Consider the following 25,979-nt stretch of genomic DNA (forward strand, 5'->3'; position numbering starts at 1 on the left):
CAGAAAAGTAAAAAAATAAGAAAAACAGGTGTTCCTGTAGAGCTTTTGTTACTGTCTGGAAAACATACTGGTGATACTCTATTTCCCAGTTCCAACTATTGCCCTCTCCAAGTTTCAATAGTCTGTCATCATCAAACACTGAGCTGAACACAACCTTCCAGCTAATCTGCACGTACCCAAAAAATCATGTGGATCCATATACTGCACCCACAAAATCTGATCCAAAATTTGAGATTCTTTTCTGAAGTTTGAGGAGTCAGAGAACAACTTCAACCAAATGGGAACGACAAGGCATGTTTGCAGATGTTCTCAAAGAATTAAAACCTCCAGCAGACCTGACTTGTTACACCCATAGAATTTCAGTAAAAGAAATTCTTTTATCAATATAGAGTAATGTAAGCACTACTACACAACATACTACTTTCATAAGACATAAATTAGAACAAAGTACTGAAGGTGAAAGACTTTGCTGCTAGTTTTTCAAAGTAAAATGTTTTGACGTTAAGAAAGAAAAATTACGAAGTCAGAAATATTCATTCCGACATTTTCTTACTAAAACCAGCACTGACCATCATATATTCCTATGACATTTTGAAATTCTACATTTTTTCAAGATGAAATAAGGATCATATGAATGAAATATGATGAAAAAATGAAATAATTCCATTTAAATTTTTCATCCATCTCTGCTTCTTCATGAGAAATTCCTTTTAAGAAAATATCAATACCATAGAGATGTAAAATGAAAGAGTTCTAGAAATTGCTTTCAATCAGTCTTTAGTTTCTTATGCATAACCTCGGTAATATGCTCCACTCTGTATTTACAGCCATCTTAGAACAAATTAAAGTGGGAAATCTTCAGCCTTTGACTTCACAAAGTACAACAACAGTAATGAACCAGATAAGCATTGGAACACTGGAGGCAGCAAAAGAACTTATGTAGCATCCAGTACTGAACAAGAATATAGATATGAATAATTCATAAGAAATGTACTAGAAGTAAACAGGATCAATAAAGTCTTTAGGGTTTAGGGGGAGGGAGAAGAGAGGATGGAAATGGAATGCCAGCCTCCAGTGCTGGGGGGCAGCGGCAAACTGGAATTTGAAGGACTGTAGAAAGAAAGGCCAGGTGGTCTCAGAGGCTGTTTTGTTAGCATACTAATATCCTGCTTTGAATTCCAGTCTGGTAATTACACTCTACCCATTCAAATCCCTTCTGTAGTTTTATTTTGCTGTGGCTTTTTCTAACCCCTTTCTTGAACTGTTGCATAGCATCACTGTGTGAAATTCTGGCTGCTGCTTTTTCATGATCCTCTGCAGGGTGCATGATTTGATTCCTGCTTTTTGTCAGTGTTTCAAGCTATTAAGCACTTAAATTTCTGTTTGGATGATTGTACTAAGCAAATGTCAGATATGTTTTTGTCCTCAAATGTCTGTGGCACTTAAACAATCACAGGGAAAAAACCCCAAAACTTATGTGAGAAGGAATGATCCTGATGGGAAAGGGAGTAAACCACAGGTATTTATCTCCATTATGTTGTGCAACATAAGCAGAACCTGGGTAAAGAAAGAAAATCAGGCTGGTTTATGTTAATTTTTGAATACAAGTGCAGTATGTGTTAGCAGGTTTGTTTTTCTAATTCTACCATATGATAAGATGACAATATCAGAGAAATATGCTTTAGGATAATACCTCTACCACCAAATGTACTTACCTTGCATTTAAAGGGTTTGACATCAGAGTGAACAATCATGTGGGCCTTGAGAGTCTGCTTTTGCACAAAGCTCTTGAAGCACAAATGGCATTGATAGGCTCTGATATTGGTGTGGATCAGGACATGTCGCTTCATGTTGGCCAGCAGAGTAAATTCCCGGCCACAAATTCCACATTTGTGCTCTTTCACACCCTGAAAAAAAAAATAATTCTGTAGATGTAAAATTTTCTAGGTAATTTAATCGTCAGTACAGCAATTTATGAATTATTCATTCTGCATTAGCAAAGTTGATAATAAATTATTTCACTTTTAACATTTTTCAAGTTATTTTCTCCTGACAAATTCTTACAAGCTTCTGAGACGCAGAGAAGTAAAACAAAACACAAACTTAATGAAGTCATGAAGTCTGTTTTCAAATAAATCTAACATAGTCAGCGTCAGAGCTTCCCTCTCCTGCTCTGCTGCTTAAGTAAAGTATTGATTACACACCTCACATTTATTGCAGAGAGAAATATCTGCTTATTCCTGGTGGGATTTTCAGTAACCACTATGGAATGATTTCATTTTATATGAGGTTTATAGAACATTTCTATCACTTTTTATGCTATCTACTCAATTTATGACTACATAATTCAATATTCTTACTCACACCCATGTGGTCTGTCAGCTTCTCAGTGATTTAGATACTATGAAAATCAAAGGATTTGCTACTATACAGCTGAAGAGTTTTATGTGCTGAAGGTAATAAAGATTTACTAGTGAGGTGCTGAGAGCAATTACTCCTTCCACAGCCCTTCTTTAAAAAGATGTGAAATGACTGTCAGTGGTTTTCACAGTTAATTAAAAAGCTAAAACTGGACATCACTACCAGTTTCAAGTGTCTGCTCATTTGATATGAAGCTGCGTTTAGTCAGCTAAGTACTATTATTTTCATGGTGAATCCACCTGTGGCTGTGGACAAAGAAGCAAAAGCTCTCTAAGGACTCAGGGACATTTCATTCCCTGTGACAAAAAAACATACCAAGTCTTCAATTAGTGGAATCTTGCATGGTAAATCTGAAGAGCAGGGAATCTCCAGAAATTATAAGCATGAAGCAGAAAAGAAAAAGCAAATGTGGAAGTAGAAGTTGTGCAATTTTCAAAGAATATGTGACTATAAGACTCAAGGGCCATAGCTTTCTGTATTTCTAATGTTTTTTATGTAAAAGCCAAAATTCAAATGTTAAAGGAAAAATATGGTAATCTGGAAGCAACCTTTTTTTAAAGTGAAAGGATTTGACTTCTCTTATTATTTTTGTAAAAGTGGATTGTCAATTTCAGAGTTTCTTGAATGGAAAAATTGCATTTTTCCTATTTTTGGAAGCAATCTTTTCGGAAGAGTTCCAAAGCTTTCTCGTACCCTAAGCTGGCCCTGCTGTCACCACTGTCAGCAGAGGCAAAACTGCTACTTGATATTAATTGGCTGTTATTATGATCCTGCTTGTCCATTTATATTAACTGGCATTCTGGATAACGTATGCACAAAGGAGAATTTTTCTTAGGGTTATTTTGTTTTTTAAATGTCATCTCATTACAATGATTCTTCAAAATCTGATGAGTAATAACATACTTTTTTTTTTTTTTTTTTTTTTTTGCTACAGTCCACTACAAACCCACGTACTTCCTAATTAAAGGAATAAAGTATCACAACTGGCTTTCACTTAAAAAAATATCTTTTAAAATTTTGGGATTATGGGGTGGTTATACAGCTTTGCAAAATTTTACAGAAGGTCATTCTGAAAAAAGCCTCAAGAAACAGAGAGAGATGAATCCGGTTTGGAGAAGTGATACAGGGGGTTTAATTGAATTCCTGCTTATAACAAAGTTGCGTTTGTGTGTACTTTTTTAAGGCTGGCAAAGACATCTGGCTGATAAAACTGCCAGCAATGCTGGAGTTTCTGTGTAAGCCTCTGCAGCTGGCAAGGGCCCACGTTTCTGAGGAGGTACCTGCCCTTGTGTAGCTTTCATTGCCTGTAATCCTTATACTACCTCCAGATGCAAGGTGAGAGCTGGCTTACCTTGTGAGTCAGGGAGTGTTGCTTCAGGTGGTGGGGCTGCACAAACTCCATGCCGCATTCAGTGCAGATGTATGGGCGGATGTCTTTGTGCTTCATCATGTGGTTTTGCAGCTGACTTGGGTACTGGAAGGTCTTATCACACTCGGTGCAATTGTACTGTATAGGGCCACGGTGGGTGGTTAGGTGTCTCTTCAGCTGGGCCAGAGTTGGAAAGTCCAGACCACACTCCACACAAATGTTCTCTCGTCCACTCTCATGCTTAGACTCATGTGCTTTCAGCTCACTGGGGTAGGCAAAACCCCTGCCACAGATCCTGCAGTTGTAAGGTTTGATATCACTGTGTTGCATCATGTGTCTCTTAAGGTGACTGGTTTGAGTGAAAGCCTTGTGGCACACCTGGCACTTATGGGGCCGAGTGCCCTGGTGTGTCAACATATGCGTGTGCAAGTGGCTCAGCTGCTTGAAAAGCTTGCCACATCGGGTGCAAGCATGTGGTTTAATGCCGCTGTGACCCAAGATATGGGTGACCAAATTGTACTTGGATGTATAGGACTTCTCACACATGGGACATTGCCAGCGTTTCTGCTCACCCCCCACATCAACATAGTAGCTGTCATCTATCTGAAGGTTGACATCTACTCTTTCCACTTTCTGTTTGTTTTCACCACTTTCTCTTACTTCAGCCCTCCTGAAGGGTGGTTCTGTAGGTCTTTTCATTTGAAAAGGGTTCCTGAAATGAAAGTTTGGTGGTACAATGAAAGGAAACATTAAGCCAGGATGGACTTTAGGATAATAAGGGTAAGGAGCCTGCATGAATGCTGGGTTACTGGGCCATGCCATGCTAGGCTTCACTGGTTCTTGCTTAATGGGCTTGGCTCCAAAATGCTCCAGAGTTCTGTAGAACTGAAAACCAAAGTTGCAGAGGTCAATCATCTGGGAACTGTACTTGGGCTGAGTTGGCTGTTGGAACACCAAGGGGAGACTAGAAGAGCCCATGTCGTGATCCTCAGGTCGATCTGGTGATGATGAGGAATCCTCAAGGGTGATGGGAGGAGGCATTTTTGTTGGCATGCTCTTACGTTTGCGAGACCCTCCTTCCAAGGACCCCTGGAATGTTTCCATGTTTTCAAGAGGAGGAGGACCATAGCGGAAATGTGAGAGGTGTGTTCTGAATTCTTCATCAAATTGTGTTGCTCTGTGTGGCTTTGTAACGGGGCTGAGCGGCTGCAGGCAGAGGGAGAAGGGAGAGGCTCGGGTATTGTCCACATTAAAACTTGTTTCTTCGTTCTTCATCATATTCAATTTTCTTCTCTGTGGGCCAAATTCCTTAAAATAAGCAAAAGAAACCCCAAATGTGTTTATTTCTTCATGTTCTTCTGGATTTAACAATCTATTGACCATTTTATTGTTTTGAAGATTGTTGGGTTTTTTTAAATAAATAAAACTAAGGATTTCTTAGGTCCATATAGGACAAAGGCCTTTTAAAGCAGAATTAAATTGGTAAGTGAAAAGCAAAAAAGCTTTGGTCTTCCTGCAGCAGATTTGACCCACACAACATTTTTACAACTTAAACATCCTGTACTGTGACCCACTACTTCACAGATGAAACCAGTATGGCAATGCTTCTGCCTAACTTTATTCAGTCAGTCTGTTTGTGGGCAAAATTCTGTCCTTGGCTGTGCATGAACGGCTCTAGAAATTGGCGGTGCATATAAAGGATATAGCAATACAAACAATAATATGCACATTTATTATGGTTGTGACATGAAAAGCCAAAGCCAAAAAATGTTAAGCTTCTTTGTATCATTAACATGTGCTGCTGTGAGAGAAAACAATGGCCAAGTGATCTAAGGACACTGTGTACCATCAGGTTTTGCGCCATGTTTCCTGGCTGCTCGCACTTTGTATTGTAATAAGAAGGCGGAGATTAATTTATTTTCTTTGTTTTAATCACAGAGATATTTGCCTGGCAGATCTGGGGGAGGAAAGACATTTGACAACTCTCCAAATTACACTTAGTTTAATAGGTTTTATCTAAGATGTTTTTTTGTTTGTTTGTTTGTTTCTAAACAGGTGGGCAAAATCACCACTATAAAACTAAATATAGAAATGATGTCAACAAAACCCTGGGGACTGCAGAGTAACTAACACCTAAAAATGCTCTGAGCATATCTGATGATAGAATGTGATGAGGCAGATTAATAATTTTCTTCTGGCAAAATTTTATGTTCCACTGATCATACGGGAAACTTCATCTGAATTTGTGGTTCATCTAAAACATTGGTTATAAATTTTGGTTAATCTTAAATAAGGCTGCTACTTTTTCCCTCGTCCCTCTAGTGTCATAGAATCAGAAAACTTTCATTAGAAAAGACCTTTAAGATCATCAAGTCCAGACATTAATTGCCAAATCCACCACAAAAACATGTCCCTAAGCACCACAAGTCTTTTAAATACCTCCAAGGATGGTGACTCCATCACTTCTGTGGGGAACCTGTTTCAGATCTTGACCACTTTTTTTGTGAAGAGGTTCTTTCCCTGGAACAACTTGAGGCCATTTCCTCTTGTCCTATCACTTGTTACCTGGGAAAAGAGACAAATACCCACCTGGTTATAACCTCTTTCGGGCAGTTGTAGAGAGTGATAATGTTACCCTAAAGCTCCTTTTCTCCAGGTGAAACAACCCCAGCTCCCTCAGTCACTCATTACAGGACTTGTGAACCAGACCCTTCACAAGCACCATTGGCCTGCTCTGGACATGCTCCAGCACCTCAATGTCTTTCTTGGAGTGAAGGGCCCAAAACTGGACACAGTACTCAAGGTGTGGCCTCACCAGTGCTGAGTACAGGGGGTCAATCCCTGCCCTGCTCCTGCTGGCCACACCATTGCTGGCACAGGCCAGGATGCCATTGGCCTTCTTGGCCACCTGGGCACTGCTGGCTCATGCTCAGCTGCTGTCACCAGCACCCCCAGGGCCTTTTCCTGTGGCAGCTTTGCAGCCACTCTGCCCCAGCCTGTGGCACTGCCTGGGGTTGCTGTGACCCAAGGGCAGGACCCAGCCCTGGGCCTTGTTGAACCCCACACCACTGGGCTCAGCCCATGCTCCAGCCTGTCCAGATCCCTCTGCAGAGCCTTCCTGCCCTCCAGCAGATCAGCACTCCCACCCAGCTTGGGGTAATCCACAAACTTAGCAAGGGTATGCTTGAACCCCACATTCATCAATAAAGATATTAAACAGGGCTGGGCCCAGTGCTGACCCCTGGGCAACATCACTGGTGTCATCAGCCAGCTGGATGTAACTATTCACTACCACTCTCCAGACCAGGGCATCCTGGCATTTTTTTATATAGGAAACAGTGCACTCATGAAGCCATGAGCTGTCTGTTTCTCCAGGAGAATGCTGTGGGGAAATGGTGCGAGAAGCTTTGCTAAAGTCCAGGAGAACAGAATACATAGCTTTTCCCTCTTCCACTAAGTGAGTCATAAAACGAGTTCCTGTTGGGGGAGTAGAACTTGCCTTTCACAAACCCATGCTGGATGAGCCTGATCCCCTGCTGAACTGTTCTATATAATCTATGTGATGGCACTCAGGATGAGATGACCCACAACCCTCCTTCCAACCCTTCTTGTAGGTGGGAGCCATATTTTCCCACCTCCAGCTAACTGGGGCCTCCTCAGACATCCAGGAGTGCTAGTAAATTATGGAAAGTAGCTCAGTGAGCACTTTCACCAGCTCCCTTGGTACCCTTGGATGGATCCCATCAGTCCCACAGACTTGTGCAGGTCTAATTGTTGGGGCAGGTTGCTGACTATTTCCCCTTGGAGTATGGTGGATTCATTTATTTGGTTCCTTGTCTCTGTTTTCCAGCTCAGATGCTTGAGCATCCTGAGAACAACTGGTCTGCCTATGTAAGATTGAAGCAAAGAAGGCACAAAGTACCTCAGCCTTTTCTTCATCATTCAACACTAAGTTTCACCCCACATCCAACAAAGAATGAAAACTCTCCTTGGCCCTCTTTTTTATGTGCATGTATATATGGAAACATTTTGGACTATTTTTTGTGGGAGTAGCTGGATTAAGTTCAAGTTGGGCTTTGGCCTCTCCAGTTTTCTCTGCAGCCTTCCTGAGGGATGCACTTACATGAATGTGTGTGTTTGCGTGCAAGTATCTAACCAACCAGGCAAAGGTTAGGTTGGAAAACTAGACACATTTTCCCTCTATCATCAGTGACATGCTGATTCTATTTATAACATCATTCTTGGAAATGCTGGGTGGAGACCATGAAGGTGAGTGGAGCACTAAATACACTCCTATTTCTATTTCAGGAAGCTCCATGCTGGATAAGCCTTCTTCCAAAGATAGATGAAAGCACATCTCTGTGACCTAGTTAAGCCATGGGCAAGAGAAGACATCTTAAAAACCTTTCTGCAAACAGACTGTTTCCTTCTAAGACTGTAGACTCAGTAATTATCTTTGAGATAAAAGTGTGAAACTAAAGGCTCAGTGACAAAACTCTAAGATGGAAAGTTTAGACAAAAGGATCAAACAACTCACAAAGAAGGAGGACTAACTAAAGGAAAAATTGAAGGATATCTAAACTTATGACTCAAAACCCACACGGGATAGAGGGAAAAGATAAAATAATTGCTTACAACTTGGACAAGTAACTCATAATCATACCACAATATTACTTTCAGTTGTTAGTGCACTGACTGGAAATAGAGCACATATATATACACAATATCAATTCAAGTAATCATGGAATATCCTGATTTGCAAGGGACCCACAAGGATCATCAAAGTCCAACTCCCAGCCCTGCACAGGACACCCTCAAGCATTACTCCATACACATGAGACAACCTGAGTTGTCCAAATGCTTCTTGAACTCTCTGTCAGGTTTGGTGCTGTGACCGTTCCCCCTGGGAGCCTCTTCCAGGGCTGAACCACCATCTGTATGAAACATCTACTCTTGATATTCAAACCAAATGTCCCCTGACTCTGTATCAGGCTATTTCCTCAATTCCTCTCACTGGTCACCAGAGTGAAGGGATTGTTACCTGCCCTGCCTCTTCCCCTCATGAGGAAGTTGTAGACTGCAATGAGGTCTTCCCTCAGTCTTTTCTCCAGGCTGAAAAAGACAAATGACCTCAACTGTTCTTCATATGGCATCCCCTCAAGGCCCTTCACCATCTTCATTTATGTCTTGCATATAACATGGTACCCAAAACTGCAGATTATGATGTCTGCGTGCGTGCATACATGTATATGTAAAATATGTATGCATGTTTCATCAGATAGAATTTCTACTGGCTTTTTATCCTAATGTTTCCTTGTCACCCTAACTCCCTAATCAAAATAACGAACAGTTAGATCTTGAAAACCCTTTGGGTATAAAGGTTTGGCTTATTAAGAAGGGAAAAGGGATAAGAAATCCCCCAAATATTGAAAAATCCTCAACTTCTTTCCAAAAGAAAAAAAAGGCTTTAAAAAATCCTTTTTAGCAGAGTAAACTCGCACAATTTGAACACAACACTTATAGATCAAAACTTTCCCTATAAAGTATGTGCTTCAAACATCTTCCAACTTTGTCTCATTTTTCCCCAGCAATAAAGGTACAAAATTCTTTAGATAGTGCATAGTAATTGCGGACCCAGCTATGTTATTTACTGCTTTTGTTGGATTATTGAAATGCTGCCAAAAGTCCACAGAAATGACAGTGAGTTGTTTCTAATTGCTTTCTTGTTTCTTGGCTGCCAGTTAATCCCCTCTTCCACACACAGTTTTGTATGAAGTTTCACTCTTTCTGGAACACAGAGCTGTAGAACCCCTTGAAATTACTAGAAAGAAACATTTTCCTTGCACTACTAATCTTTGACTGCTTTCACTGAGCATATGGGCTCATTCCACTGGCCACAGCTACAAGCATCACAGGACCAATCCTACAAGGGAAAGTGTTTATAGTCAGCAACCAGCACAATCAGAGATATGCTGTATAATTCAACACAAGAGGACTTTAAAAGAAAGTAGAAGTCTATATATGGATCACCTTGCTGTTTCTTCTACCCCCGAAACCACCGTGATAATGTATAAATTATTTCTTCTTTCATTCTGGTGACGAAGCCTTGCTAATCTGAATGGAGGCATGATCTTAACTATGTCCAGAACTTAATTCCACAAAAACATGAGTTCTGACAAAACCATAGAAGAGACAACAGGTTTGACCCCAGCGCAAAATATACTTAGGGAACAGTCCCTTGTTCTTTAAATAACTTCAGCAGAGAACTTTAAAGTTTTAGTACAGGTCCACAGTACTCTTTTTCTACCTGGCCCTGGAGTAGCAGACGTCATTTTAATGCTCAACACCAAGGAGTTTGAATTCAAATTTTTTTGCATTATTTTAATATTTATTTTTTATTTACATACTTTTATATTCAAATATCACCTAGTTACCTTTTGCATTTCCTATATAAGAACTTTGAACTTCTTTTTTTCTCTAGAACTTATTATTTAAAATGTAGTGCTATGTAGTGTGATTCCAAACATTGGATGGTCATAGAAAATTCTAGCTTGTATAATAGACAAGCTACTAGGTGTGAAAAGCTGGTTTGGAAGCTCACTGAGACAGGGATTTCCATCCTGTACTGGTCCTTACACATAAGACAGCCCACTAAACTGAGCTCTCCAGAACTAAAGTCAGTTTCTGTAGAAGAGACAAGCATCCTCAAATTTTATTTCTTTATGTAAATGGAAATACAGCATTTTGAAGAATAGAACTACAAATTAACTCTTCCTGCCCTTTCAAAACAAGAAAATAAAAGTTAGAGTGAGTTGAAATAGTTGTTGAGAAATTTCTGAAATAGAGATCTATGCAGCAGCTAATATTCTTGTTAACTTCCATGAAAGAGGAAGAGAGTTAATGCAGAATATAAATCACCATTTATTTTCTCATGTCCACCCATTTCTAAGACAAAGGATTAGAGAAAGTATGTAAACGATGCTATTCACGCTACAAGCAAATACGTTGTTACAGTTTCCAGTTAATATCCAGTACTGGAGTCAACAGCAAATTTTCCTAAGAATTCAGTAAAATCAAGATTCTGCTTCCTGGACAAAAGAACTTTCTGTCTATAGACAAATAACATGTCCTGCCATAAAAATGTGAGGTTATGAAGCTTCTCCAATTTAAACCCTGACTACAACAGTTCTGATTGTTCTCCTGGGCAACACAATCATAAAGCCAGAAATAAGGCTAAGATGAGTGAAAGAGATATGACAAAGGTTAATGGGTTACCTTTTTAGGACATTTGCACTTATGTTTGCCCTTTCAAAATAAGATGAAACACACAAAGTGGAGTAGGTCAAAAGGGGGCCAAATTGGCCAAACAACTTCTCTTCTCTGGAAGAGAAATTCCATGGTTAATTGAACATGTAGGACTGTAGAAACCATGCCCTGTAAGAGTGCAATTCTGCTCTCCTTTTGAGGCCTGAAATATGGGTGTCTATAAGAAAAGAATTAAAACTAACAGCTCGTTCTGTTGGATGTGGTGAGGATTCCCGACAGATTTAACACTATTATATTTCTTGAGCTGAAGTTGAGCAGTTGGTGAGCTTCAGCTTTATTGAACAACCAGCTGGGTTTTTTTTCAATCACTGATTCTTGTCAACTGTTATTATGGCGATAATTATCATTATCTTAATAGGTTTAATGAGCTCTCAGCCTGCTCTTCAAAATATGTTTTGGTTTTAAATGTAGTATTCAGTTATACAGCTGTGAACTAAGCAGCAAATTATTTACACAGTTTTCTCGCATCTGCTATTTATGCAAAACTTGCATCTGGCTCATGATCTGACTGAGGGATTTTATTATTCTGAAGTAATTTCATTTCAGTAGTGAAGCACTCCCTACTCAACATAGACAGCTTTAACTTATTTGTCAGACTTTGAAAATGCCAATTTTACACCTGTACTAAGGTGAAAATGCCCATTACTGGTGACCAAGTATTTTCAGGTGGTACATATCTGATCCCTCCTTACAATTTTCCCTGCTATTTTCCTTCAACGAAAGCATGAATCCTTCTAGGCAGAAAGTAATAAAACATGTCCATGTCAGAATTTCTCTAAAATCAGCGTCAAACCTACCAACCTATTCTTTAGAGAAGCCAGCCCATGGTGTACTCTCTATCCCTGCTCTCCAGGCATAAATATCCACATTTCAAGCAGAACATTTTGAAAAATAGACCCCATTAACACATATGGAGTGTATGCTAATAAATTCAATGTGAGTATATAAACTCTGTGTATATTATGTGCATGCAGAACTAAGTATGTATTAATACACACAAATCAGCCTTCAATTTTCTAGCTACAATATTTGAAGCTAACTTAAAAGATTATTTATGTTTTAACTGAAAAGAGCACTTTTTATGTCATAGTTTGGAGCTGGGAGAAGACAAAAATTTGGACTACCTGGTGAAATTTTGACTACCTTGTAAAAAAAAATATGGATTTGTGGAAAGTATCCAAAACCAATGAGTGCAGATGTTGATGAGGAGACACAAATATAGTGGAAGTTTTTAGAAAAACAAATCTGAGCTGGGAATAATAGTCATCGAGTTTAGTCAAATCCTTTTCAATACCACTTCTACAAACACTTGTTTTCTCAGTCTCACATGCATTGCAGTGAGATGTCAAATGAAGTCCATGATTTGACCATTAACTTAATTGTCTATGGAGATAAGGTTTCTTGTCCCATGCCTTTTACAAGGGATATGTCTGCTTAAATGGATAGTGCTATCAAGATAAAGACACTGCCATATATTTCTCTTCCCTTTTTTGATTATCACCACTAATAGAACTGGAATTGGAAATAAGTAAGCAATTGTTCATGAAAATGATCTGGAATGACTGAAAATGAGAAGTGGACCAGATCAGGGGTTTTTTTTCCTACATTAGCATGATAGTACTAAGAAGATTACTGTCTTTTCACTTCTCCCTGGGAAATTACCTTCATCTGCTGGTAGTAGGCTTCAGGATAAAACTTCTTCTTTCCATCAGCAAATGTGAGGTTTTTTTTCTCAGTGAATGCTTTGTAAAATAAAAGTGATAACCTCTGTCATTCATCATAGGACATAATCAAACCTCACTAAGGCCTATGGGAAGACTTCCAAGGGCATCAGAAAGTACTTCTCACAGTTTGTCTTACTATTTGTTATGGGTTCTGTTGCCCAATGAAATAGGAACCCATCTATTCCTCAAACAAATGAAAAAAATACTTATATCTTCAGAATATATGTCAGCAGGTGGCAGCCACTGCAGACAAGCTTAATGAAAATCAAAGGATGTTAGTTGATTAAAAATCTGACAGCTTGACATGACACAGTAAACAGATACAACAAGAAATGAACTGTCAAGGACATCTTATTTATTAATTTTTTTTCCCTTCGTTTGCTATTTTGGTATCATCCTAGCTTCTAGTTTGAAGTTAGGTCATTTTAGATATGCCTTCTGGTCTAAGGGCTTCCTATCCAGCATAGCTCCATTAATATTGTCTGGGAGGTGCCACCAATACAAAGAAATGGGTCTTCTCACAGGCAACTGTGCAGTAGAAAGTCTCCCTGCATTGTCTTTGCTTCTCCCAAATTTTAATATTTTAACTTGCATAATTTTTTGTATATTAGCTGAGAAATGCAGAAGTTGAACATACCCATTTGCCTGCCCTGTCTTTGAAATCATCGTGGATTTGTGTGTAACTTATATTCATTTATTTCATTGTTTGTATTCATTTTCAGTGAGCAAGACACTATGAGCACTTTCACAGGAGTATAGTTAGTTACTTTGGTATTCATTATAATAGAGGAAATGCCTTAAAACAATATCAAAATTATACACATTCACTTTTTCATAACTTACAGATAATTTTTACTTTAATAATTACTGAAAGTATGAAACAAGATTTTCAGATTTCCTCTGCTGAAAGTCTGGAGCAGTCCCACCACGCAGCCTGCCAAAGCTGGGGTACTGTTTGTGGCATCAGATATGTTTATAGGGTTTATGGCATAATTTGTGTTCCATGATTGCATTGATTCAATTTAAACCAAAAATAAGTTGACAGATGCTGTAGTGAGGTAGCTGCAGATTTATTTCTTCTCTCCAGTATGAGTGCTTAGTTTTCAGTTTAGCAAAATGGTTTGCTATCCCTCTTGCTGCTTTTATGTGTGCTCTGTCCTTCTTCTAGAGACGCCTTTGTTACCATTTTCTCTACCCTTCTGCCACCTATCAAGGGAGTGGGTGAGGGGGACAGAGCAGTATGTCTGGGTCACCCACAGACCATCCACCCCAGGGGCTTTCGGGCAATGCCTCTAGGCACAGCAAATTATATGGTCTTAAAGTGTGTAAACGGACCAAGATATTTTACGTCCTCAGCTGAGCACCTGCGTCTGCCTGATTTGCTGGTACTGCCATGGAATTCGAAGCTGCCCTGGAGCGCAGGGCTGCGGGAGCAGCGGCTCGCGGCCCGGCCCCGGGCCCGCAGTGCAGGCCCGCCCCTCCCCTGCCCTCAGCGCGGCGCGCTCCGGCCCGGCCGCTCGCCTTTCGCGCCTCCTCCACAAAAACCGGCTAAGCCTAGCTTAGGGGAAACAGCTTCTGGTGAGGCACAGGGCGATGTAAAACCAGGCATGTCAGCCGTGTAGCTAGCCCCAGACACTGGTCTTGGGAAGAATACACCCGGGAGGAGTCCAGACTCCAGAGGGTTAGAGTCTGCAGCCCTTAACAATCACATCTGATTCCCTTCCCTCTGCTCCCTGCCCCTTGGCACTTGCACTTTTATTAGCCTAAAGGCCCAGCTCCAGCCGAAGGAGACCAGAGAGACCAACACAGGCTTTAGGCACGGCACCACCCTAAGAGGTTAGAGATGTGGGTCCAAACACATTGGGACGGAAATTTATCAGTCTGCTGTCTTGTGGCTGTTGTATTTTTCCCTAAATTTTGTTGTCAGTGTATATTCAGTTACATGTAAGTATTCTTACAGGACTTGGTTCCTGAGAGTATTTGGGCATGGGTATCCTGAGTTTTCAGACCCTGCTCAAAGCTCAGGGCTGACAAGATCAGGTTTGCCATAATGGTGATATTTGCAGCACATGTAGTAGTAGTAGAAGAGTTTCAAACGTGCAAAGTGTAATTGGTGCCAGAAGACCGGGTGAAAATGCAATTTGATCCTGTCCTCGCTAGGCATTGGAGTTAATGATGGATTGGCCAGCTTAATTAATTACTCAATTAAACAACTCTCTTCCTAAGCAGCCTACTTAATTCTCTCTCTGACATCATCTGTGTTACACTGAAATAATTATGGAATATCTGGGGTGTAGCTGAGAACAAGATTTGGGATTAGACTGCTGTGAGGTGATGACAATTAGACAAATTTGTTCCTTTTCTTAAGTGGGTAAGGCGATTTCATGATGTAGACTGTAACCATGGATATGTCCCTGCCTTTATAAAGTATGTGGAGTCACTTTAATCACTGTTTACAGAAGTCCTATCACTCCATCCCTGTTTCCTGTCTATCCCATATCTGCCAATGCAAATCAAAATGATGCATTTTTGGCATTGTGGAAATCCTATGTGTTAAATACTTTTTCCTCCAGAAAATCACCAAATCATGTCCATGTAGCTTTAGGGTTTTTTTCTCTCCATACAGATATAAAAAGAGACAGGGTGAACAAAAAGAACAAATGAATAATATGAATATTAGGAAGGGTTTTGTAGTAAAATAGCAATGTTTGACAGAGTGTGGAGTCCTTAAAGAACACTTTGGATATAATTTTTCCACCTACAATGCACAATCATTAAACACTATAAACAGAACAGAGAGGGTTTTGGCTGTTATTTTAAGAAAAATAACAGAGCTATGAAGAACATCCAAAATTAGAATGATCAAAAAAGCATGCCCTTCCATAACCCTCATGCTGTCCTATTTGAGCTTTTATTTTGAAGGCAAACCTTTCACTGGCACTCATGACCTTTAAAAAGGAAATACACTGAGCTTTCCTTCCTACTGTAATCCCAGTGTCCTTATCACCTATATGGAGGCCAGAGAGATGGTCTGTTCTCCTCCCATCTCTTTGTTGTCTTAAAGGGTAGCTAAGGGCCACCTTCAGCTTGGTTCTTCAAGCCAGTCAGCTGGCTCCCCCATCAGCAGTTAATGGCACTTTATGGGTGGCACATGTACCTCAAAAAAAGAAAGGACCAGGTAAAATGTGTACACATGCTTGGAAAAGGGCCAAGGGATTAGAGGATTGTATGGAAGAGATTTTGTAAAAAGTTTCTGAAACAGATTAAGTTTTAAGTAAAGGTTAGGTTTTTTAAAACGTGAAAGAGTATAATTAGTCCTCAGCAGAACCATTGCTTTTTTGTATTTATTTTTTGCTCAATTCCTTGTTTCACACAATTCAAAACTCATAGTGAAACTGAAGGTTACTAAAGTGGTAGGTACCATGTGTTTCAGTAAGACATGTTCTACCCTACAAGAATTGAAAGAAGAGGATTTCACCCACAAAGTGACAGAAGTGAGTATATATTTATGTGTGTGTGTGTGTGTGTGTGTGTGATTTTTAAAAACATATCTGCTACCAAACACTTATCAGTGTCCAGTTATTAAAGGTAATCACCAGATAATGCTTTCCTATTCATTTAGGAAAGATGAATAAATTTTATTTCAGCTGAAGACTGAGCAGATTTCTTGCTGGAAAAGCTGCTTGGCTGTAAAGACTGATTAATCCTTATTAGCCTCTATTACTCACTTGTAATTAAGCTGGCTTAGTAATGACTTAGATATTTCCCTCTGAACCTAAGTACAACAGAAAACACAGTAAAGGAATTAGACATATCAGTGCTGTTCCTAGGACACCACTGTGTGTATTTTGTTGAGACCCAACAAGAAAAAAGTAGGAATCATATCAATAAGAAAGCATTTTAAAAGGCTCTTAAGGCAAATTGCTGCACCATTGGAAGGAACTTCTTTTGATATACCTGCATTGTGATTAGGGAGCTCTGCTTTCCAAACTGTCAGAGCATAAAATTTCTGTTAAAGCTTTGAAACTGCACTGAATATGTATTTATTGTCCAGAAAAATTATTGCTTGCACATACATCTCACAATTTCATACAATGAGGGTTCTTTTTTCAAAAAATTATTTACTTTGAAGAGAAATGTGTTTACTTCTTCAGTTCCAGCACAGAATGGCATTCTTGTCTGATCATATGAAGTACCTGCAAGAAGTAATTTAAGATACCTTCCTCTCTGCCTTTGCCCTTCACTTGTGTTGCCAAACTTGAATCTTGTCCTTGACTGAACAACAGAAATTCTTTCCCTTGCTGATCCCCAAAGCACATCCTGCGTCTTGCTCTTAATGATTTTGTTAACTGTAGAAAGTTTTAAAAACAAGCACTAGTTTGTTGCCAAAACTACAGAAAATCTGAAATTCAAAACAAATTCTATCTTGCTTCTACAATTTTCATAAATTAGAAAACAAATTCCTTTGGTCAATATGGGGAAAAATTCTTGAGTTTAATTATTTTAAACTGAAACAGATTTAAAGTGCTAGTTTTACTGAATTCAATAAAGTAGCATATTGAGTGGGAAAGACATCTCAGACTTAGCCAAGTATCACCAGCAGATACTGAAACGGAGACTAGAATCACAAATAAATAAGCAATTCTTTTTTGCCAAAAAAAAAAAAAAAAAAAAGTAAAAAGAAAATCAGCATAGTTTGAAACCTTAAATTCTGAACATTTCCCAAACCACTCTAGTACTAATCCTTCCTTCACAACGAGTGATGCTCTGGATACTAACTCAGTTCAGATTTTCATCACAAGAAAAAGGAAACCAAAAATTCATTGAACCGCTGCGACTCTACAGCATGACTAAGAATGGCTGACTAGCATCATAAAATGAAGCTTTGTGAGAAATCACCTTATGTATTAATCAAAATATCTGTACCAATCCCTGCCCATACCTCCACACCCCCATCCCGAGTCATTCTATCCAGGACCTTTTCCCCAGAAAAAACAAGCATCATATATGAAAACATGTAAAAATTAATGGGAATTATTGCAGTCTTTTAGGAGAAATAGCAGCTAAAGCTCTGGTTTGAGCATGGGAACATTACCCAGTGAATTCTGTCACGACTCACTCTCCTAACTAGATTCATTGCCTTCCAGTGGGAGCCTGTTCATTGTTTTTTAGCAGGAAACAAACTAGTCAAAATTCTTGCAGCAAGTCATTAGGGTAAACTCTGAGTCCTGATCACTAATGATTTCTGCAGAATCCAGCGATAGCCATTCAACTGCATTCCTTACCCATGTCTGAAGTTTAAGTGAGATTCACTTTCTGTGGGATCTGAAAAAATTAATTAATATGTTTGAAATGAAAGATTGGTACTTCCATTTTTCTGGTAGAGGAAAGAGGAGTTGGTGAGCACCATTCCTCTGATATATGTGGCTCTTTCTGTGACATCCTGACAAAATGTTGCCTACAGACACAAAATTCTTCCAGAAATCTGGATGACTTCATATTGTGAGTGCAGCATTGTGCAGGAAAACTGTTTGATATAGCATTCATACTGCTGTGATTCCTTGCTGTGTAGTTCTATAGAAAAAAATATTTTCCTTCTCATTTATAAATGGATGGGCTTAATTTCTGGTGAACCTATGAACAAGTTGTTGCCAGGTGGCTATTCCAGGAGGTTTTCTACAGTTTTCTGGAATCCCTATCACAGGCCATGGTTTTGGACAAATACACGATGGTCTTCACAGCTTCAGAAATCCGCACTAAGGAACTGACCCAGTGTGGGCTTGTGCCTACCAGATGCCTCAAACAACTTCTGCTGGTTCTTAGAAGCTGACAGATGCTCTAAAAGCAGGTCATTCCTTCCCTTTCCACCTCCTGGTATTGTTTTCATTACACATGTACTCTAAATACTTTCCAGCAAAAGCAGACTAGTAGAAAAATATTATGCTAACTGGAAGTATTGTAGCACATATGCTGCCTTTTCAAATAATGCTCTCAAATAATTTTTATCTGGAGCTGAAAGACCAAAGCTGAAACACTATATGCTCTAGAAAGCAGCTCAGAGAAACAACTAAACCTGAAATACTCGCTACATTCCAACACATCCATCTGGGATACCTTTTGATTTGTTCTAGATCCCATGTATTTCATGTTGTTAAGAGCAAGTCTACCTCTTACTCTTTCCAATTTGAAAAGTTTTAAGTGACATATCCAGCACAGAGCCCCCCATGAAGCAGGAAGTCTTTCATCACTGCAAAGAAGGTCTAACAGTTACATTGCAACCCTAAAAAGGGAATACTGAAGTATAAGTGGCTCTTTCACAACCAGCAATAGCAGCAAACAAATTTAAAGAATGACTAGAAATCATCTTGTCTTTCCCAGCCAATACACTTGTGCCTTATCAGAAGGGCTGGTGTCAGAACAGGAAGGGGCAAAGCCACATGGTTCTCTCCCAGAATCACCACATCTGGTCCTCTGTTGTGGAAAGACCAAGATTCTTCCATGCAGGGAAATTAGGTGATGTCTGTTCTTCATCAGGCCTGCAGACAGAGGACTGTGTGGGTCTTGCTGTGCATTAACATTGCTTCTACTACAGCATCATCCAAAAAGAACAGCTAAAAATGTGTGCTCCTTCTCACAGCCTTGCTTTCAATTTTAAATCAGTTTTACCTATTTCAGCAAAATGTGATGTTATCAGTGTAGGAGACTCATTTTAACCTGTCACTTTTAGTAATTAAACCAATCATCAACTCTGTATTTTTCAGTGATCTCTGAATTCTGGTGGTTCTAATGGTATGCAGATGAAAGCTGGGTGTTTCCAGGTTTACTTTTTTGAAAATTGACAAGGGAAAAATAGGTTTTTGGGAAATACACTTCTTACTCAAGACTTTTCCTTTCAAATTAATCAAATTAATTACTGCATATCCACAAAGTAGAAGGAAAATCTGTTAGGGTTTTAGCTTTCATGGTAGAAGAGGGAAGAGAAATTAAAAAGAGGGTGGTATTTTCATCCAACATTTAAATAATTAATAACAGGTTTTTTCTAACATCAAAAGCAGGAAATTAGAAATGAAAGTAAAAAGAAAAAAAAAAACCAATTATTCACATAATTTCTTCTCATAACCTCCAGAGCACAAAAATATTTTCTTTTACTACATGATTACTTAGCTTAATTACTACCAGTGACATTACAGTTTTTACAGTGCATTAAGAATTGTTGGTTGAGAAAGAAAATACTGTGCTTCACTTATCAAGAGCACAGTAATAAGTATAAAAAGTTTTACAGAAATAAGCAAAAGTGTTTTGACACTTGGAAGGATCTAAACCAAACATTAAGTAATATTTTTCACTGGATCATTAGTCTTTTAGAAGTCAAGCAAGAAGGATCAATCCCTGTCAGGTAGATACAAACAAAAAATACACACCCAGCATGCAACTCTATGCATGTTTTAAATAATTGCTGAGGAGTAACTTAGGCCTCTTCACTGGATAAAAATCTGAATGTCATTTATAAAATGCCACTGCATTTTTACAGCAATGGAAAGCTGCAGTCTCAATTTCAGAATAGCAAATTTTCAGCAAAAATAAGCCCATCTCTTTTTTTTCCCCGGATTTGTTTCTTTCTTTTCAAAAGCTTGCATTATTTGTGTCTCTATAATTCTTTCTTCTCCAAGATGACATTCCTTTCTTTTTAGTGATCTTCTGAGATCATAAGCTAGATCGTGGAAAATTACTGGTCATAAGAAGAAAGTATCTATTTTGTTTTAATAGGTGGTTTATTTTTTAAAATTTGCTGGGTTATAAAATTAATCCATCAAGCAAATTAATAACTTGACAACAATCTGTAGCAGTCTCACAGCACTTACAAGGTCTGTTTGAGGAGCTGTTTGATTGGATCATTGGTACCAAAGAACAGGCATTGGTGCTCAAAAACCATGGATCATTTCTTATCAGCTAATAAAAGATGTTGCCTTACACACCATTGATTTGTGTCCTTTCAGCACAGCCACAGAAAATCCCCATTACGTTATGCAGCCTTTACTGCTTTTGTTTCTTATGACGAGATTCTGCTAACATGTCCAGAAGAGTGGAGCAGTCCACTCAGAAACTCTTCTGCACCACTGAGTCTTTGCCATTTCAAAGATTGAAAACAATATAAATTCTGTCTGAAATCCATACTCTTCTGTCTCAGTGTATGGGGCTTGAATTGGGTTGCTTCCACGATTCATCGCCTCATGCTTATCATGTTCTAAATCCTGTGTATCTCTCTGGCACTACTAGGAACAGCACCTTAAAGATATGACACTACGTTTCTCTGTGAGATGCACATCGTGTCTTTCAAACCATCACTTTCTGCTTGGCACCCAGATAGTCCTAAAACAAGGCTCTTGTTGGTGTGCTTTTTTCTAAGAATGAAAAACAATTTAAAAAACAAAACAAAACAACCAAAAAAACCCCAAAAACAAACAAACAAACAGACAGAAAACCTCCTTGAGATTCAAAGCTTCAAATTATCTCCTGGCCAAAAATGTACATTAGACATGTCAAAATTTACTAGGAATGTAACTCAGTGCTACTATTCTGCATCCAAAAAGTCTCAATAGTTTACACCATTAAAGAAGCTGGTATTAAATATAAAAAGGCAATGATATTTACAGAAAGACATCTCTTAGGTTCTATGCTTTTTGAACCTGATCTGTTAACTTGGGATTTCCACAGGCTACAAATTGTTTCTGTAGCCTCTCGGCCATTACTGGTATAGGTTTATTTTTCTATTTCCAAACAAAAGCAATAATCTTCTGAATTTTATTTCATTATAATTGAGAACACATCAAATGGAAATAATAGTTTGAAATAATTCTCTGAGGAAATATACATACACTGACTTATCATTTACTTATGTTACATACATAAATATGGCTATTACGAGTAGAAGCAGTAAGACTTTTAAGCAAAATAAACACAAATTGCCTCTTTTTATTATTGGCTTATAATTTTAAGAGTTGATTTATTAACCATTAACAGTCCCGTCTCTTACAAACATTGGGGTGAATAACTGAAAATTCATTACACAAATATTTAATTTGTGCCATAAACTAGTAGCAAATCTGTACCCAATACAGACTCAGACTCTACCTTTCTCTGCTGTACATATCTCAGTGATGTAGGAATAACATGTCAGCCAAAAAATCACCTTTCTGACACCTTAGGAAAGATATTAGACAGTTGTACTAAATCATGTGACAGAGGTTCTGGCAATAAATCATACAACGTGAAAATAAATAAACTCCAAAGGATTGCAAAAATGTATTTTTAAAAGGAAAATAAACCTAATAGGTAAAATATAAGAATGAAATTCAAAGTTCAAGTATGTTTTTTACTGTCAAATTACTAAGCATTCCTTTTAAAAAGGTTTCTCTGTGCTTATTATTTGGGACTGGGTTTTAAAACAGTAGGTACTCCTTTTGTTCACCTACTATGATTTGAACAAATTTGTTCATACTTATTTATTTCAGATGATGTCTCAGAGAAAGGATTTATTGTATATATGATCTAAATCAAGAAAACACAAATGTTTATCATCTTTAGCAATAAAACCTGGACCTAAAGACTGCAGCTTACTTTTACTTACATGGCAAAATTAACTTTTGAACCAACCAGAACAAAAATTTAAAAGTGATTGCAATCTGGACTAATACCCTGCAGTTTGAACAAAATACTGCCACAAACACAGAGCTTATGTAATTTTCTGTATGTGTTTGGAAGACTCCTCACTTGATGTAAAAACTGGAATTCCAGGTGTTTGACATGTCAAAATAGCTGACCAAATCATGCCTTTAATTTGAATCAGTATATATTCACATAAAAATAAACCCAGATATCTCAAGGGGAAGATGTGGCAGATGGTTTTCATGTCAAGACCTGGCACACATTTGTTATTAGCAGATAACAAATTTTTTGTGACTTAAGTATAACCAAATAAACAATTAACTCGTACCTAACTAGTCTGAGTGGCAGCATTAAGCTAAGGAGTTCAAGAAAGAAGTTATTTCCATATCCTTTGGCAAAGCCCCCTTTGGCTGCTCCCAAAGCGAAAGAAATCTACAACTTACCCAGAAACTGGGCTGAATTTCTGGTAGATCATTCCTCCTTATGGAAAAACCTGGAGAAGGATGCCAAATAGAGGGAGGCAGAAAGTCCTTTCCACTAGTTTTTTCAGGGAGGGCTGGGAGCAGGAGGCTGTCCCAGGGTGGAAGCGCAGCCCAGGTACCCTGGCAGGAGCAGAATTTGGATCAGGGCAGCTGGAGCTGCCTGACAGCCCTCTGCAATATCTGCCCACTGTTTGTAGCCTCCCTGTCTGGGCTCTGGGCATTCTGCACTTCAGAGGACCCTGCACTTCAGAGAGCAGCAGCTTGAAGAAACAATCATAAGATGAGCAAATTGTCCTTTTGCAAAGAAATGGACACCTCTCCTATTTCTTGTCCCACCTCTGCTTTCTGCTTATATGAAAGTGTTCAGGGGGGGATTTTTCTCACACACTATTTGAAACATACTCTTGCATTCAGTCACTCATTTCACATGGAAATTCTAATGATTCTGATACATTTATGATCAATATGAAAAACATAATTGATGTCTAAAAAGTTGCAAACAGATATACAATTGAGTCCATCCTATTACTGATGTTGGTGTTCAGCCTCAGTGCTGTTATGTACTGCACAACATGAACTTTTGTTTTGTTTTTTTCCAAGTGAGATCCAGGAACCATCTTACCACCTCCGAAATGTCATTGTTCCTAGACTGATCATATACACAGATGAGTAGAGATAAACATGTGTAGTCCTAAACACAATGCAGTTTGAAGGGAGCAAAAACAGCCCCAGTAATTCTTCTCTCAGTATAGCACAGGTTGGTGTGTTGGAGCAGACTTCAGTACGGGCAGATGATAAATGAAATACATTGATCCCCATATGACACAGCTCCTCTCTATATTTTAGCAACGGCCCCAAGTGAATCTTGCTGAAACTGTTGGGATAAAGTTAGTGAAGCCTGCAACAAGATTCTCGCAGCAGGACTTATACGCAAAATCCACAGATTATATTTTGAATATTATCAGCCTCTTTGGAAAATACTTTCCTATCTGCATAGACTAAACCATATGTTAATAGCACCAGTATCTAAAAACCATACTATAGGTATCTCTAGCGTAAATAGACTACTTATTAATGCATATGGTTATTATTATTTTATCAGTTAAATGTGTATCTAATTAACGCCTTTTCTTAATACTAACACAGATATATATATATATATATATATATAAAACTTTTAAAGAGTTAACCATAAAAGCATTTTACTTAACTTACCAGTTGTTGAAGGTGGATGGAGTCTTGCCCTAAACACTACCTGCTCTGATGTTTGTAATATCTGTCTCTCTCTCCCGCTGTCTCCCTACCCACCCCTCCCCATGCAGAGATTGCAGTAAACTTAGAAAACTAGCAGTGACAATGTTTCAAATGACTTAAGAAGGAGAACAGGAACAATCATTTCGTTCTCTTTTTTTTTTTTCAGATGAGTACAGTACCTTCAGAAAGAAGGAAGGAAGGGAGGGGAGAGGAAGTCAACAACCCTTTGCTTTCCTGCAAAAAAATAAGGAAACAGCAGATAGCAATCTCGTTTTCTCTCAAACAAAATGTTTGGAAAAATAAATATATCCAATCCAAAAGGAATTCCTCAAGTATTATATCTGCATTATTGGCTTCATAAAACCTTCTTTACAGCTTGTTATGTGCAACTACATGAAATGAATTTCTGAAGTACTAGGTAGGAATAAGACACCCATATCTCTTATGCAGAATAATTAGCTTTAAGCTTGCATAGATAATGAAGGCTTTTACTCTAGAGAAAGACTAATCATAGATGTATACACAGATCTTGTTTCCATGGTGATATAGGTAAAAAAAGGCCTAAAACCCCTGTTTAGAGTGATCACAAGAAAATAGCACATTGGCTATTTATAGAACACTGTGGGGGAAAAAGAAGGGTGATGAAAGGGGTCAGAAAAAAGGCAAGGATCATAGCTTGATACTGGCAGTGCAATAATGAGTAATTGATCTCAAAGAATGGCATTATAGAAGGCATACTGATTTAACCAAACAGAGCCAATGTACTATGTTCTAGAACAGATTTTATACTTCATTTGTTTCTTTCGTTCTTTCCCCATTAAACATATTTTGACAACCAGATACTGGCCAGCTGGCAAGAGTTATACTTGGGATAAGTTTAGCCCATTGTGCTCCACTGTGTTTTTGTTTGCTTGTATCTTTCCCCCCAACTTTATCTATCATCCAAAGGTCACTTAGAGTGATTAGATGCTCCCTTCTCTTTCCCATTAATTTTTTTCATTCTAACACACTTGCCAAATACCTAAACACAAGGCAAATACCTTCACACTGTCATGGAGCTGTGTCTTTAGTTTGTCTGGTAACACAGTAGTGAATATGGAGCTGCAATTCAGCTTGATTTTTGTGAAAGGCTTTTAAAAAAGCCCTTTCAAAAGGCCCTCTCCTACATACTCTATATCCAGTCTTTGCTCTGGTAGCAATATCTAGACCAATGCTGCTGAAATAATTTAGATTACTGCTGTAAATCCACTTTTAGTGGAAGAACAAGTTAGTATGTTATCCCATAGAGATTACTGTTTCATTTATTGTACAATAATGAGAATTTATGACCTTTAAACCAACATAGGAAGTAGTTCTTCAGCATCTGTGTTCTTTCATGTGATTCCTGGTGCTATTTCCTGAAGCTATCTAGAGATTATTTGGTTGGAGACACTTTTATCTTAATATTCAGAAAATGAAATCTTTGATAGTGGTCATCAGCATTTGACAAAGCATGGCAGGTGCTATGAGTGGTCTTCCAACACCCCCAGGGTTTTCTGAAATGGGCAAAACCATATAAAAGCAAAAATATGCAATGCATATTATATATTGCATTGAACCACATAAAAGCAAAAATATGCAATGCATATTATATATTGCAAGTGAAGTCCTTTGTTCTTCCTTGGGAATGGAGGTCCTAATCAAAGAGATATCCTCTACATACTGAGCACACGGAAAGTCAAGAGGCATGGAAAGCCA

At 38.5% G+C, this 25,979-nt stretch overlaps 1 protein-coding gene across 2 annotated transcripts in view; it reads right to left on the reverse strand.

Annotated features, from left to right (window-relative positions):
• ZNF366 (zinc finger protein 366) overlaps positions 1-24,289 on the reverse strand; it is a 32,898-nt gene extending 8,609 nt beyond the window's left edge. Inside the window, exons 1-4 of one of the 2 annotated variants that reach the window (XM_054288419.1) lie at positions 24,204-24,289; positions 6,230-6,355; positions 3,773-5,098; positions 1,716-1,907 (exon numbers count right to left, since the gene is read on the reverse strand). In XM_054288419.1, the coding sequence (XP_054144394.1) occupies positions 1,716-1,907; positions 3,773-5,098; positions 6,230-6,250 (1,539 nt within the window). In that variant the 5' untranslated portion in view covers positions 6,251-6,355; positions 24,204-24,289. Of the gene's footprint in view, positions 1-1,715; positions 1,908-3,772; positions 5,099-6,229; positions 6,356-22,949; positions 23,005-24,203 lie in introns of those variants that run through there. The other variant, XM_054288426.1, reaches the window with a different exon arrangement.
• Between the last annotated feature and the right edge of the window lie 1,690 nt (positions 24,290-25,979).

This window comes from Melozone crissalis, unplaced genomic scaffold, assembly GCF_028551555.1.
Source record: "Melozone crissalis strain CALT ecotype California unplaced genomic scaffold, PUWL_Pcris_2 ptg000005l_1, whole genome shotgun sequence".
NCBI lineage: Eukaryota > Metazoa > Chordata > Aves > Passeriformes > Passerellidae > Melozone > Melozone crissalis.